This window comes from Dromiciops gliroides, chromosome 3 (genome assembly GCF_019393635.1).
Source record: "Dromiciops gliroides isolate mDroGli1 chromosome 3, mDroGli1.pri, whole genome shotgun sequence".
Lineage (NCBI taxonomy): Eukaryota > Metazoa > Chordata > Mammalia > Microbiotheria > Microbiotheriidae > Dromiciops > Dromiciops gliroides.
In genome coordinates this window covers 12017453-12033946 of record NC_057863.1, presented here as the reverse complement: position 1 = coordinate 12033946, position 16494 = coordinate 12017453, and the positions used below count along the sequence as shown (strand labels likewise).

Below are 16494 nucleotides of genomic sequence, written 5' to 3'. Positions count from 1 at the left end.
TGAGTTGGTTCCAGGTCTCCTTTCCAGGCTCATGCATGTTATTCTTCCTCACACAGCCATGCTCCCACCAAACTTATTTTGAATATTCTTTCCTCTATTTGAATGTGAGCTTCCTGAGGGCAGTGACCATTTTTTCCCCTTTTTTTGTATCCTCAGTGCTTTGCACAGTGCTTGGCATGCCATAAACACTTACCAAATTACTGGTGACTTATTGATTTGCTTATCATTATTTCCAAAGTTTATCACTTCACCTACTGCCTGTGGGCATTTGACCGGGCTGGATGCCCTACCTAGAATTCTCTCCCTCCTCACTTCTACCTCTTAGAAGGTATAGTTTATTTCAAGGTTCCTGACAAAACTTTACCAATTCCCTTAGTTGTCAGATTTTTTTCCTTTATCATAAATTATCATGCATATACTTCTCTGCATACACATTGTGCTCCTCTTCCAGTAGAATGGAAGCTCTTTGAGGACAGGAGCTCTTTCATTTTTGTCTTTACATCTATTGCTCCTAACACGGTTCTTGATAGATTCATGTTTGTTGAATTGGATTGGACTGAATTCATGGGCATGGATCACAACACAGTCTTCAGTCAAACAGAAAGAGAACTTGGAAACTTGAAGGTTGTTGGAAAGGCAGGTACAATATGGTGATGGGGAGGGTAAAGACAATAAAGCAGCATTGAGACCAGGAGATACCTTCATTGCCAGCTCTGGTGTCACTCCGGAAAATGCAGTGCTCTTCCTTTATGAAGTGCCCGCTCAAGACAATATCTTGTCTCCTCTCTCCATCCTCCCGGCCAACTCTAAACACAGAGGCACAGGTTGTTAGCATTCTCTGGCTAGGATCCGTTGAGCTTTACAGAGTGCCACTGCTGCCCAAAGTCATTCCACCCTCAGACCGGGAGAGGCTGAGAAATGCAAAGAGAAGGTAATCTGCTCCCTGTAACAGGATCCTAAGAACTAGAATGAGAAGTGTTTAAAATGTTCAGTGATATTTGGACCATCCTTTGCAATGACTGCAAGGAGTGAAGCCCAGAGAAATGGAGGGAACATGAGGGGATGTCTTTGTATCAATGAAAAGAGGTACCACAGTACTCCATTTAGGTATACCAACAAAGCATATTAGGATGCCGTGAACTGGTGTACGCTTACATTTGTTATTCATGGGGAAACAGAAAGGGACCCAGACCACAGAAGCACCTTCTCCTTCCTAGGGCATAGAAAACATCTGAGGAATCCTGCTCAGCTTTAGCTGGTCTGTGGCTCAGTTGGCCCCAAAGTGGCATCCTCTGGTTGGTTTCCCATTTTGGTTGAGGCTGTTTTGAAGCCCTGACCATGGTCCTGATCCTGCACTTCATGCTTCATTTGAGTCACAAAGCACTAGAGGAACCACTCCCAATGCTTGAATACCTCATACTGATGATCAGGCTTTATATTATCAACTTTGAATGTAAAACAAGCTTCCTGAAGCACTGATGTGATTGACAATGCCTTCCCTTAATGCTCTCTGGACAATGCTCATATCCCCTCATATATTATAATCCCCCTGAAGGTGGGATCTACTTTGCTTTTGTTTCTATGTTACTAACTCCTAGCATAAGATCAGCACCTAATAAATGCTTCCTGAATTGAATAAGTAACATTGCATTTTACCATCATGAGAAGGCCACAGAGCAAGGGGGAGTCTTGAGAATGAATCATCTAGTCAAATCTCCCCATTCCCCCCTCCCCCCAACACACATACAACATCAGTAGCAAATGGTGTTCCAGGAAAACTGTTATCCTAATGGCAGAACTCCTGGGGTTTGACCGAAGAAGATAAGTGCAACGTTGGAAGATGATAGGGATGTGCCCCTTCCTCACCCCATAGGCTCTCGGCTCTTGGCATGGACAAATAGAATATTGTCCTTAAGTAGGGAGAATTCAGCCATTATCATGGCTCAAGTGCTTACTACGGAGGTGACAGAAAGCTTTACTAGCATTGCTGTCTCACCTGGTTATTCCATCTTTAATGTAGTACAAAAGACACTCAGACATCAGAGGGTCTTCATTCAGGTTGACAAGATGAGGAGTCTGGAAAGAAGAAAGATTAATGCTCTTTTCAGCAGTGAACTTGTGAAATGACCATTCATTTGGGCACTTTCCTTCCCCTAGATGTGCCCAATTATCTATCTTGTTTCTGCCCTAGTAAAGGGAGGACTCGTTTCTTGCCTAGAGAGAAACAAGTGACACACAGAAAACCACAATAGCAAAGGACTTGCAAAGGAGCTAGAATCTTACAATACAAAGAAGAATCTCTCTCAGGTTTTCAGCACAGCACCACTGAATCCAATCAGTCGCAAGTAATCCATTGTTTAGGCCTGAGTTTAGCACCACATGCATGGAGAGAAACCTTAGATCCCAGACTCCCATGCATGCAGAGTATTCCTCAGGAATGTCTCTGTTGGATGCAGAACTACCCAGGGTGTTCTCTGGGTAAGTTTAGCTTCTAGAAACCCATTTGAAATTCTTTAAGTTCTTTCGGTCTTCTGTCCTTGAGTCCCAGGAGTCAGCTCAGGCTTCTGGGGAGGGGAAATTGCAAAGAGCAAAGAAGCCTTGGCTTCCTGAAGGCAAGGTTTAATGAGTGATGGAGAGGGAAAGATGCAACTGAGAGGAAAGAGTGTCATTCCCTGCTGTGGAAGAATCTTGGGTGTGAGGAAGATCTCTAACAGATTTCTGGGTCCAAATAGCTGTGCAGTAGTAGTAAAGAAGACCAAGAGATCTCATATCTATAACATGGGTCCCACCATTCTATGACTGTCCCACTTTTCCACTGACAAAGGTACTGGTATTAACCAACAGGCAGTGAAGGGGATGGGCCTTTCTCTAAGCTCATACTCTGGTACTATATGGGTGTCCTTGATGGGACACCCCACCTTCGGTCCTACAAAGTGAGGAGCACGCACTGTGGTTGCTAATTGTCCGTGTTGACTGAGAAAATGGCTTCCCCAAACTCCTTTGCTGTCTGCCTGTCCTACTGGAATGTGTTATCAATGTATGAAATGAAGTTGTTCCTCCTTACTCCTCTCCTCTCTCTTCAGTTTCTGTTTCCCCATTTCTATACACAACATGTGTAGAGAGCTATCTGTGCCTTGACAATTCTCATATTAGGCTCTTGCATGTTCTAGAAGAATCATGCACTTAAGAGATTTATAGCTTTTCAGAATTGGAAGGGTCCTTGCTGGCCCTATAGTCCAACTCACCCCCCCTCCAAAAGACTTGCTTTTACAATATACTTGACAAATGGCCATCCACTTTCTGTGTAAAATTCCCAAGGAAGGGAGCCTACCAACTCTAAAGGCAAGCCAATCCACTTTGGGACAGCTCTAATTATTAGGAGGTTTTGACTAATCTCAAGCCTAATTTAGTTTCTTTTTGACTTCCACTTGCCACTCCTTATTCTGTCCCCTGGGGCCAAGATGAATAAGTCTAGTCCCTCTTCACAAGAGAGTCCTTTTAAAATACTTGAAGGCAGTTCAGCTGATGATGTCCTCACTAAGTTTTCTTTTCTCCAGGCTAACCATTCCCAGGGACTCCAGGACCTTCACCATCCTGATCACTCTTCTCTGGATTCTGTTCAGCTTATTAATGTTATTCTTATACTGTGGTACCTAGAAACTGAACACAACACTCTAGATATAGTCTGACCAGGGTAGAGGACAGTCAGATGATCACCTCAGTTCTGGAAACCCCAAATTGCATTAGTTCAGTCTAAGATAGATTGTTTTCCTATCCAATGGAATGTATAACATTCCTCTCTATTCTCCAGATTCCTTATGGATTCCTATCTCTCCAAGGCTGTTCCTCTCTATCCCAATCATCTATTATCCTTTATTGCTGAAATTGCACCTGCATTGCCCCAGGCCAGAATCCCAAATTGCAGCCCTTCAGAATTTGGAAGATTTAAAAAAACCAATAAAAAGCCTTGGCAAATCTTCTACAGACTCCAGGGAAGTCTAAGGGGGCTGAAAGATATTCCAGTCAATCTAGCAGCCCACACTTTTGTGAAGAACTGGAGAAGTTCTCCTGAATGAACACCATTCCCCATAGGTGTACCATGTATTCCAGATACAGGTCCAACTTCCATCATGAGAAAGAACCAGATGGAAGCATCTGAAAGTTCAAGAAGGAACTCCATCCTTTTTAGTGGTGGATGTTGGACATATTGAAAGTCAATCTCAGGAGACTAAGGCTTAATTTAATCATCTGAGTATACTTGCTTGTAGAACATTTCTAAAAACTTGCTCCCACATGCACAAAACTAAACGACCTCCCATGAGGCAGGGATCATAAAGTTATGGATTTCAACCTGGAAGGAGGGTTAGCTATCCAGGCCCCCCTCAGCTGCCAGATGATAAGCATAATGATTTTCTTCAGGTCACACAACTAGTTAAGTGGAAAGAGGGTCACCTCTGCCCCAGTGTTCCTCTGTGGTACCTAGGGATAAAGGGATTTTCTGGGGAAATAATTCTCCTTGGAAATTCTGCTTGAATTTGGGGGACTATTCTCTATAAAACCTATAGGCAGGCACCAAAGATATGAACAAACCAAATCTCTATCATATCTTGGAGGGTCCATGAGAGAGGCAAGGATATTTGAGGAAGGTATAAATGGTTACACCGGTGAAACATTTCGCATACAGGTTTGTCTACAGGTGAGCACAGGATGACCTTGGTGCCTTTTAATGACCTCTTCTCCACTCTACATTCAACAGGTGTGCTGTGACCAATTATTTTAGCCTGAGCCACCACCAGAAGCTAGAGGAGTTCCAAACACCTGAGCCTCTCAGCAGCATTTCCCCCAGTAGCCATCCCCATCACTGCTCTCACACCACACCAACCTGCTTGGGGAATACACCCCAAACACTCTCTAGGAATACTCCTGGGGGTTAAGCAGGCAGAGGGCCCAAAAAGATGGAAAGCAAAAGATTTACATAATGCAAACAATTTAGACAAAGGCCAACTGAAATGTGCAAAAGGATCAATTCAATTAATTCATTAAAAATGAATCTGTGGGGAAAGAGATCTGGTTATAGGAATAAACTTCACATGACTCCCCTTAATGAAGACGACGATGATGATGCATTTATGCAACACTTTAAGGACCAAAAAGCACTTTTCTTATGCTAACTCATTTGATCCTCACAACAACTCTGGGAAGTAGGTACTATTATTATCCCCATTTTACAGTTGAGGAAACTGAGGCAGATAAGTTAAGTGATTTGCTCAGGTTCACATAAGTAGGGTAAACCTGAGTGCAATATAAGGCTGGAGTGTGAACTCCATGTTGCGAGTCCACCCACTGCACACACCTAACTCCCCTTTTTACACCAAACTTCCCCTTATGGGCAGCTATACTCTTGAATGCAATTGCCTCAGAAGATAATCAGGAGCTGCTGAAAGATTTTGAGAAGAGGCCCAACATGGTCAGGTTTCCATACTGGAAAGACTAGGATGGCAATGGTTTGAACATCCCAAGGACAAGGGACAGCCTCTGCAAAGGTATGGAGGTCTTTGGACTAGGAATAATAAATAGGAAATTTATGAATAGAAAATTCTTCTAGCCTCAATTTCTTTATCTGTAAAATGGTGATTATCCTACTTGCTGTGCCCTTCACAGAGTTGTCGTAAGGATGTATTCTGTGAACCTGAAAGAACTATAGAAATGTAGGCACCTGATATTATAGTCTTAACCTTGGCACTGTTACTTGACACTTGTGGATCTCAGGACTGAGATATGAAAAAACAGAACAAACATAGTTACATATCCCTATTTTGAAAGAGAGGTGCCATGAGGACATACCATGACAGATTCGATTTCGACTCATCTGCCTGATGGCAAATTCTAAAGGCCCTCCTTAATGTCCAAGCCAACTATCCCAAGAGAGATGGGGGGGGGGAGAGAGAGAGAGGGGGAGAGAGAGAGAGAGAGGGAGGAGGGAGGGAGGGAGAGAGAGAGAGAGAGAGAGAGAGAGAGAGAGAGAGAGAGAGAGAGAGAGAGAGAGAGAGAGAATGTTGAAAGCTGCTCCTACCTTTTTGGGAGAGAACACACCTAGGGTGCCACCATCTTCCCTCATGGCCACACCCATTTCAGCCAGCAAAGCCTCCCTGAAAAAAGACAGATTCTAAAGTCAGAGATCAGTATGGGTCGTGGTCTGCCATTCAGAACCAAGGAGAGGTTAGGCAGGTATGGAAAGTCTAGAAGGAGCCATGAGACCTAAGGGATCAGATACCAGTGTGATATGACCCAAAGATTAGGAAACAGCAAAAAACAAACCAGGTCAGAGGAATGCAAACCTTAGACCTAAAGTAAAACAGGGTGAGCCTCCTGACCCTCAGCCAAGGGATAGAAGGCCACTAGTGGGACTCATCATATTAAAAAGTGAGTGTAAAAGGCATTTTCTCTAGAATTCAAATCTTGTCTTTTCATAGCCTTAAACTCTCAGAATGGCCATTTCTCTCTGATCCCAAACTCTCAATGGCTACTAATATTTGATCTCTGGATTTTCCTGCCTCAGTCACCCGCTTTCCTGGTGCTCATGAATCACAGAATTCTAGAGGTGAAGAGACCTCAGTGGTCATTTAGTCTAACTCACACTTGACCAGGAATCCCCACAACTCACCAACCTAGGCTTGAAGGCCCCTGCAAAGGCGGCCCATTCCACTAGGGGCAGCTCTCACTGTAGGGAAGGTTTCTTTGCATAAACCCCATATTCATCTCCATGCAACCTCCATTCATAGATACCAAGGTTGCCCCTTTGGACCAAGCTGAACGCATCTCTTTCCTCCAGGGCAGCCATCCCAATATTTGAGCATGGCTATCGTGTTCCCCACGTCTTCTCTTCTCCAGGTTAAACAACCCATGTTTCTTCACCTGATCCATAGGTGGCATGAACTCAAGGCTATTAGCATCTAGGTTGTCCCTCCTCTGGATTCTCTCCAGCTTATCAATTTACTCCCTCAAAGATGGTACCCAGAACTGAACACGGCATTTCAGATATAGTCTGACAAAGGCAGGGACCAGAGCAATATAAAGTTGCAAGGGACCTCAGAGGCATAGAGTTTCATAATCTTTTTATGTCATGGACCTTGCACCCCCTTGCAGTATGATAAAGCCATAGGATCCCTTCTCAAGTTCATGATTTTAAACGCAGAAAATAAAATACATAAAATTACAAAGGAAAGCAATTTTGTTGAACTACAGCCTATTAAAAGAACAACAGGGTAGGGGACCCATGATCTAGCTTAGCCTCCTCATTGTTCAGATAAGGAAACAAAAGGTCCTAGAGTACAGGAGACTTTAGCAAGTATCAATTGGCATTCTGATTTGAACCCAAGGCTTTGGGATCCAAATCCGGCATTCTTTAGGGACCATTACCCCCTTCTGGGTGATCTGTAATGATTTGTAAATAAATCATTGACTAAGGAGTGGAGCTCTCTGTTTTAAGGCATTCCTCCCTCTCTCCTGGCAAAGAATCCCATGGCAATGGGAATAATTATCCACAAATCTACCCACACAAATGAGAGCTCTCATTTCCTACTTGGAGTTTTCTTTAAGGAAGTCTACACGTAACCAAATACACCACTTATTAGCAGGCACATTATCTTTTGTTTTCCAATTCCCTTCTGTTGGAGTCATCCTGTTTTGTATTTCTGGAGGGTGGGATTATTGAGGTGGACAGGGTCCCAAACCCCTAGTACATACTAGCAAAGTAAGTCAATTCAGTTGAAAATTACAAAAAAGGGGCAGCTATGTGGCTCAGTGGATAAGGCACTGGCCCTGGATTCAGGAGGACCTGAGTTCAAATTCGGTCTCAGTCACTTGACACATTACTAGCTGTGTGACAAGGAAAATGACAAAAAAAAAGTCTGATAACTTTGATTGGTTGATTGAGCTGACTGGTTAAACATATCTAGAATGATTGAAATTGGAGCCTCATTTAGGCCAGTCAGTTTGCTTTTGCTATTGGCAGAAGGCACTGAATCCTTGATTTAGGAGAAGAACATTCAGAGTGGAAAGAGGATATTACATAGGTTAAGGCTAGACTAAAACTGGGGCAAAACACTTCTGTGTTTTAGGAAACAAGATATCTGGGCTCTGGTCCCATATTTACCTAAAACTAGCTTTTTTACCTTGAACTTTTGTGAGGTCCCTGTGTCTGTTAAAAAAAAAGAAGTCCCCCAGAGGTAGTGTGGTGGAGTGGAGAGTGTGATGGACTTGTCCATGGTCCCACAGCTAGTGAATTTCAGAGATTCTAGACTGAGAGTCAAGACCCAGGTTTGAATCCTACCTTTGCAGTTAAGTATTCATGGGAGATATACCCTTATATCCCATCCATCCATCCATCCATCCATCCATCCATCCATCCATCCATCCATCCATCCATCCATCCATCCATCCATCACAGCTCAATCAGCTCCTTCCTGCCCTTCCTACCCTTTTGAAAATCTACTGAATATCTATGGATGCTTTCAACAGTACCTCTGATATTGATCAATTCACTGAGCAGGTTATTACTTGGTTCATAATAATTAGCAGCTTCCCTGCTGCACAGGCCATTTTCACAGTGCCCCAAGGCCCGGGCCTGGGCACTTGTGATTCCCAGGATGCTCACCTCTCCATCCGGATGGCTTCTGTCCTGCGTAGCTTCTCTTCCCAGGTCTCATTCAGTTCAGCGATGATCTTTTCAGTCTCCTGTAGGGACACAGTGTGTGGAAAGAGTGAGTGAGTGAAAGGCGAGAATAGTATGGGCCCATACAAAAGGAGAGACAAGAAGGCCAAGGCAGCAATGTTGGGGGTAGACCTCCACAATGCTAAATAGCCAGATAAAAAAAGTTGTTTTTTTTTAAATGGTCAATTTTGTAGCTATCTCTCAGCAGACTGGATATATGAGACCAAATGAACAAAATAGATTTTTGACTGAATTTCTCATTGGCCTTCTAGATAGCTAGACTCTGCCAAAGATAAAGTGAAGGATGAGTACAAAAAACAGTGAAGAGGAAAGGAAAAGAGAAATGGATAAGATGAACAAAGCAATAAGGAATAGGAAAGAATAAATGGTCTTTTCTTACAGAATGAAATGCAATTGACTTTTGGAAAACTAGGTTTAGGAAAAAGGGGGAGGAGAGGGAGACCTTGGTCTTCTGCTGGCTCAAGATACCTTCAAGTTTCTTGTATTCATGAAGATTAGGAATTGTTTTTATAGGTTCCATGGGAACTGGTTTGGTGTGTGTGTGTGTGTGTGTGTGTGTGTGTGTGTGTGATTATCTGGTTTGTGCAGAGGCCTTTAACCCACTGGTCCCAGAAATGTCAGCGAGACACTGTCAAGTACCAGTGGAACTGAGACAAATACTGTAAACCAGCTGATTTGTCCAAGTTTCTCTGGGGAGCAGCATCCTCACACAATACCATCCTCTTTCATGGGAAAGCCAGAGCCTAGATGTGGTATTGTGTTTAAAATGTTAGACCTAGAGCAGTGAGAGCTGCTTTTAATCCTTCCTCTGGGGATACTGATTATCTGTGTGACCCTGAGGCAAGACCTTTAATATCGCTAAGCTTCAGTTTCTTCTTCTGTAAAATGGACACAAGTTTCGTGTGAGGTTCTGATGAGCCAAGGTGCCTGAAACCCTCTTGGCTAACTTCCTAGTGCTCTCTATTCTCGATATGCAGAGATACCAGTGGTCATGACCATCCTGCACTTGGGCAACGCTGGCTACTCCCATTAGAAGAGAAGCCCTTGAAAGACGATGACTGATCTTTGCTCTCAGCACAGTGTCTGAAGATATCAGGGCTTGATAAATTGATGATGATTAACCAATGGCTTTCTTTTGTTGTTGTTGAGTCATTTCAGTCATGCCTGACTCTTTGTGACCCCACTGGGGATTTTCTTGATGGAGATGCTGGAATGGTTTCCTATTTCCTTCTCCATCTCATTTTACAGATGAGAAATGAAGGCAAACAGGATTAAGTGACTTGCCCAGGGTCACACAGTTGGTAAGTGTGCGAAACCAGACTTGAACTCAGGTCCTTATGATTCCAGGGCCAACAATGCTCTATTCACTGCATCACCTAGTTTCCTGAAAGATTTCTTGCTGTCCCCAAGATAATAATATTATCTGTCATTTATATAGCATTTTAAGTTTGCAAAACACCTCATCTGCATAGTATTACATAAAACTCATGACAACCACACATAGTAAGGTGCTACTGTTATCTCTGTTTTACAGACAAGGAAACTAAAGATCAGTGACTTGGCTAAGGTCACACAGCCAATGTGTAAGGCAGGATCAGAACCCAAATCCTCCTGACCATAAGTCCCCAGCTCTATCACTGCCACACCTCCATCCAGCTAGCTGTCCCAGAGAATTTTCTCTTCACTCACCTTCAGTCTCTCGATGGCTTCTTCACTGCCTGGAGCAAACAGCATCCGCTCATGGAGGCTGGACACCGAGGCCGCTCGGCTGGATAAGGCCGACAGGGAGGATGAGGGGCTCATACCCACCAAGGCATTGGTCACTGTGGAGAGATTGTCAGGGCGTTGACTCAATTCTGCCACGCCAGGGTTACCATTATTGTTCTCAAAGTCGGACATGTCTATGGTGGGGAAGGGAAGAAGGAGGGGACAGACAGACAGAAGGAAGGGGAAAAAAGCAGAAAAAGAAAAAAAACGTAGTTGGGAAAAAGCAACAAGGTGAAGCAGAGAATGCTAAAAACCAAAACAAAGAAAGCAAGCACACAGCAACCCCAGCCATGCTAGGTCAGCCTCTCTTCTCCACTCTGCAGCCTTTGGCCTGGAGCAGGCTGCCTGCTACCTTCTCACCTCAGCCTTGGTGTCTGATGGTCACTGCTTCATTGATGACCACGCCTGTTGGCCATCTGGCCAAGACCTTCATCCACATAGCCCTAGCTGTGTCTCTGTACCCCAAGGCTCAATGGCTCAGCCAAACTGCCCAACTCATGAGCTCACACTGTAGTCACATCAGCCAGTCTCCATTATTGCATGGCAAGAGCTGACCTCCCTCAGAATTGGCACATAAAGCGCTCTCCTTCACACCCGTGCTAGCCATTTGTGGCCTTGGCACAGTGTGGTGGCCTTGTTTAAGTCAGCCCCTTGCCTCTCAATACCTTCTTTGACACTCAGAACCCTTCCTTCTCTCGGTCCCTGGCCTCCCCCATCATCACCCAGCTGCCTCCCAACCCCTCACCAAACTTCCTAGGCCACACCTGCTGCCTTCCTGTACCTCACTGGGCCAAAGTGATAAGAGTTTTCACTTGTTTCCCTGGCTGTGTCTACAATTTCTCCTCCCTTATTCTTGGAGTTAAGACCTGTACCTCAGTCTCTCCTACTGGTGAGTTGGGCTTTTAGCCTATTAGGGAAGTACTTAGAATTCCAAGGTCTCCTGACCATCTTTGTTACTATTTTCTATGGCCATAACGATTTCGCTGAGATTCCAAATGAAGGCTTGCAGTGACCCTCTTGGAAACTGCTCTGGAGGACTTGGGGAGGGTATCTTTTTTCCCTTTCTTAGGTTCAGCACCTTCTTTAGCTGACAACACTTGGCATCTGAGGTGCCCCCTTCCCTAAGAGGCCATCGTGATCCACTGTGGAGGAACCCATTTCACCATTCGCTTGGGGGCAGTGCTAAGAATCTGGTTTGGAGGAACACAGTCAGTCTTTGTGAGCTAATGAGATTCTGGGCTGTCTCTGACGCAGAAAAGACAGAGATCTGTGCTCGGTCTTGGGTTTCTTCTCTTGGTTGCCACCTGGGTCACCCAAAGGATGCACACATCTGTGGGGCATGTAGCCCTCATGTTCTCCTGGGGTTAGGAAGCAGAGACTGTATTTCTGGGCTCATCAAATAGAGATTCCAGCTTTTCCCCCGAGCTAAGGTGTGCTCCCAGCTGCTCACCTCTATTGGACATACAAAGGCCCAGGATGCAGGACCATTGGCCATGCAAGCTCAAGCTCTAGCAGAAGGAAGACTCTACCTTATATCTAATGCCACCACCATCTTTGCTTCCCTGGCGTTCCTTCACCACCAGCCCCAGTATCTCCTAAAGTCAGTTCACCAGGGCAGGTGTCAGCCCCTCCTCAAACAGCTCTATGGCCAGTAAGCACAACAATAGTTCTCCAACCAGAACTAGCTTCCATGCCAGCCTTACCAGACAACAACAAGAGCAGCAGCAAAAGCAGCAGCAGCAGCAGCAGCAAACATAGCTAGAGCATGGGGATTGTTTCACCAAAAGTTCTTTGGGAAAACAGATGTTCCCCTGTGGTGCCTGGGCTCTGGAGAGGGAACCCAAATCATTTCTTGGATGTGTCCAGAGTCAGAGGCAGTGAGTGGTGACAGGGGGCTCTGAAGGGCTGGGTTTTAGTCCCAGGGCTGTCACTAACTTGCTGTGTGTGTGTCTCCTTGGGAAAGTCACAAACTCTCAGGGTCCCAGTTTCCTCATCACCTAGAAGGAGGAGGTTGAGCTAAATGATTTACTCCCATTCTAAGCTCCAAAATTCTGAGTCCTACTCTGAGCAAGCAGGACTTAGTAAAGGACCCAGATTATTAGAGGAGCTTCTGTTTTATGACTCTCAGAGCTGTAGTATCTTTGGGCTCAGTAAAAAAGGATTGGCAGAAGGGAGATGCCAAGCCAAGAGAAGAGCAGCGAGTAGGTTTCCAGGTTTGGGCCATCCATTTTTATGCTGATCCATATGGACAGAGTTCAGCCCATACCTCGCTTCCCCAAAGATTCCTATTCTTGAGATCTATCAAGCTTGCTTTTGTTGCCAGAATGACCAGACATCAGAGGCTGCCTTCCAGTAATGAGGCCTCCCATCCTTAGCTGGACCAGGTCTCACTTATGGGATGTCCACAGTGGATGCTTCCTCAATGCCTGGGGATCATTTGATCAAGCCCTTTCCTGCCTGGTAGAGGCCTCTAGACCTTCTGTTTTACTTGCACCCACTTTGGGACTCCACAGTCGCCTGGATGCCATGGTGATAAGGAAGAAGACTTGTGAAGAGACGTGCTTTGGATTTTACTTCATGTCTCTCATCAGCATCAAAGAGCATGCACCTGGAAAAGGTTCTGTCTGGAGCAACTCATGACTTGGGATGGCCACTGAGGATCTTTCTCCAATTTCCAACCTCAAGGCTCACCTCCTTAAACTGAGGCAGTACCTCCTGCCTCCAATGACGTCATATGAGCACCTGGAGGAGTCAGAAGACCCCCAGCTATTCAGTACTGAGGGCCAGATTAATTTATTGCCACCTCCCCACTCCAACCCTTCATGTTTTCTTTAGGGATGATTGTCATGGCTCAGGCATCATTTCCTCACCTCTTTGAATTCTCCAGTCTCCTCCAAAGCTTGACATTGACTGACCTACCCATCTGTGAATGCTCTCTCCCCCTGTCAATGACTTTGTATTGAAGGACAGGAACTTGTGATTTCATTAGGACAATGAATTTCCAGGTGAGGAATTTCCAATTGGAACATAGGTTGGAACCTTTTCTGAAACATAGTCTTTGAGTGTTTCCTAGAACTTTTCGAGGTTAAGTGACTTGCTTAAGGTCACATAGCCAGTACGTATCAGAACTGGCACTTGAATCCGAGGCCAGCTCTCTAACCATTCTGCCAACCTACACACACATTCTGGATTTACCCAAATATGTGCGTTTTACATATTCTACCAGTAGAATGTAAGCCCCTTGAGGGCAGGGGCCTTTTTAGTTTTGTGTTTGTATTTCCAGCATCTAGCAAGTTCATGGCACATAGGAGGGTCTTGATATATCCTTGTTCATTCATTGATCGATCAATTGGAACATGTGCCCCTTGAGGGCAGGGCCTGTTTTCTTTTTGTGTCTGAATCCCTAGCAGGCACTTTTTGAAGCTCCTGGAGGGGAGGGGTACCTGGAGGAGTCCAGCCCAGTGCCCAGCCCAGAGCAGAGGCTTAATAGCCACATACAGAGATCAGAACATAAACTCCTTGTGGGGAGGGGCAGCTCGACTTTTGTCTTGGTATTCCCAGGACCAAGTGAGGCATTTCAGACATTGCAGAGCCTTAAGGGATGCTTGTGAATTCCCTCCGAACTTCTGCCAGGCAGCCATGGCAGCATCTTTCTTCCCTCCTGATGGAAGGGTCTGCCACTCAGTCACTTCTCCCCACACCTGCCGCTTCACCCACTGCCTGACCCAGCATCCTCTTGCATTCCCAATCAAAGACTTCACCATGGATCTCAGGGCCACTGGCAAATAGGAACCAACAGTGGGGGATGCCTGCCCTATATAATCATATCAGGCACTGGAGTCCCTGAAAAGGGCTCACTCTCCTGGGAGGTCAGTGATGACTGCTGAAGAACAGGAAGTCAGCCTTGAGCTTGGCCATCCCTTGTCCAGGACCATCAGCTCAGAGAGCAACAAGGGGCCCTACAGGCCAACTGAGAGCTGAGCAGGAACCCTCCCTGTAATATCCCAAGCAAGTGGTCCTTCAGTGAAGAGGGACCTCCTTCCAAGCCAGCCCATTTCACTTCTCAGCAGCTCAAATTGTTGGAGGGTTTTTACTAACATGGAGCCAACATTAGCCTCCTGGCAAGTTCCACCCATTAATCTATTCTGTCCTTTGGGCCAGCATGGAAGGTGACAGTGATGCCACTTATCTATTTATGCCCTCCTCTTCCTACAGCCATTGAATCCTAGATCTGGAGTTGGAAGGGACCTTAGACCTCATGTGGCCTAGCCTCCTCATTTGACATGAAGGAACTGAGGCCCCCAAAGTTAAAGTGACTAGTCTAAGCTCACCCAGCTAGTGATTGATTGGCAGAACAAGTGGCTCTGGACTCCTTCTCTTTCATCCTATGGGCCTGTGATTTGGTAGGAGATACAAGAAAGTGGCAGGAAGGGGACAGGTATCCGTTTCCATAGAGATGCCAGAGTTTCTCCCCCACTCCCTTGGGCCATGATCGCAGACCTTGGAGGGCCCATCTAGGGGTTTCCATCCCATGCTATACTTATGTTCCTTGCCAATGACTGATTCTCTCAGAAGCGGTGAAGCACACAGAGATATCAGCAAAGGGAAATACACACATTTAGGTCCTCCCGGCACAGTGTTGGCTAAGAGAGGCAAGGAAAGGGAGAGTGGGCAAGAAAGACAAAGAGAACAAAACAACAGCAGGTTTAACTCTCTAGGACTTGGGAGCTGAAGCCAACAAAGTCATCCCAGTGAAGCTAGTGGTTGCAGGATTTGATTTCGCTTGGTGCCTGCTCAGGACAGGTGGCATGCAGGTGCTCTCTTCTTGCCCCTGCCCCTCCCCCTCAACACCCCCATAGCTCCATTAAGCTCTGACTCGGTTGCTTAGGAAGGACCTTTCTTGTCCATCCCTGTATCCCCCCACACCTGGCTAGTGATAAACCTAGCCCTGGGAGCTGGGAGACCTCTCCCCTCTCTAAATGGGCTTCCCCCTTCAGAGGAAGTGGGCTCACTTGAGAGACAGGGCAGTTAATTCCCAGGAGTCAGAGTATGGATTGTACTTCACCCCTTGGACCCAGGAGCTACTCTGGCAAGGGTGGAGAGGCTAGATAACTTAACATTGTCCCTGTGGCAGTGAAGGGGTGAAAGGAGAGAGAGGGAGGGAGAAAGGGAACAAGGGAGATAGGAAGGGATGGAGGAAGAGAGGGAAAGGAGACACTCCCAGAGAAGACCTTGGCACAGGTTGGGTTCCTCTGGAAAGAGTACCACATATGTCCTGATTTGCCAGGACTTTGATGTCTGAGGTCCAGTTGCCCCAGCCCTTCGACTAAGGGACATGGTCAATGAGAATGGACCATGTGGAGTAGGTAGGATAGCAGGATACATACTGTCAATGATGTCCCCAAGCCCCTGGGCATACAGGAGGTCTCTCAGGCGAGCCACCTCATCCTTCAGCTCCCGGATTAGCTTGTTGTTGGGGTCCTCATTTATGACGGCATTGCAGCGGATCTGTTTGGCCCGGTCAGCATATCTGCAAAGGTGAGAGATGTGCTTAGAGGACAAGACAGTGCCCATTGCTCCCAGGGAAACTTCTGGCAACTGGCGGCCACACAATAAATATGTTCTGTAGGCTTGAACCATCTTGAGGAAGCAATCATAACATCCTTAATCTAAGTGACCTCAGAGTCCTTTAGCCCAATCCCCTCATTTTACAGTTGAGGAAAAGGCTCAGGAAGGTTAAATGACTGTTACAGAATGAGGACGTTAGGAAGGGAAGGAGCAAGAAGCTTCAAGGAGTTTCAAAGACTGTGGATGATCAGTTTAAAAAGACCCACACACCAGAGCAGGAGTTGTAAACGGTGTTCAAGGATCCTGTCCAAGAATAGATCTCAGGGGATCTTTGAACTTGGATGGGGAACAACAATGGCATATTTACTTTCATTCACTGCAAATGGAAATGTAGCAATTCTTTCAGTTGACAATGTAGGCAACAA

At 45.7% G+C, this 16494-nt stretch overlaps 1 protein-coding gene across 17 annotated transcripts in view; it reads right to left on the bottom strand.

Moving 5' to 3' along the window:
• The window catches only part of KIF1A (kinesin family member 1A), a 186739-nt gene that overhangs the window by 93657 nt on the left and 76588 nt on the right, over positions 1–16494 (bottom strand). For 7 of the 17 annotated variants that reach the window (XM_043994534.1, XM_043994535.1, XM_043994537.1 and 4 more), the window contains exons 13-19: positions 15889–16031; positions 15118–15144; positions 10424–10635; positions 8657–8736; positions 6074–6149; positions 1997–2076; positions 700–806 (exon numbers count right to left, since the gene is read on the bottom strand). In XM_043994534.1, coding sequence (XP_043850469.1) covers positions 700–806; positions 1997–2076; positions 6074–6149; positions 8657–8736; positions 10424–10635; positions 15118–15144; positions 15889–16031 — 725 coding nt within the window. The remainder of the gene's footprint in view (positions 1–699; positions 807–1996; positions 2077–6073; positions 6150–8656; positions 8737–10423; positions 10636–15117; positions 15145–15888; positions 16032–16494) is intronic. The other 10 variants (XM_043994538.1, XM_043994539.1, XM_043994545.1 and 7 more) reach the window with 2 other exon arrangements.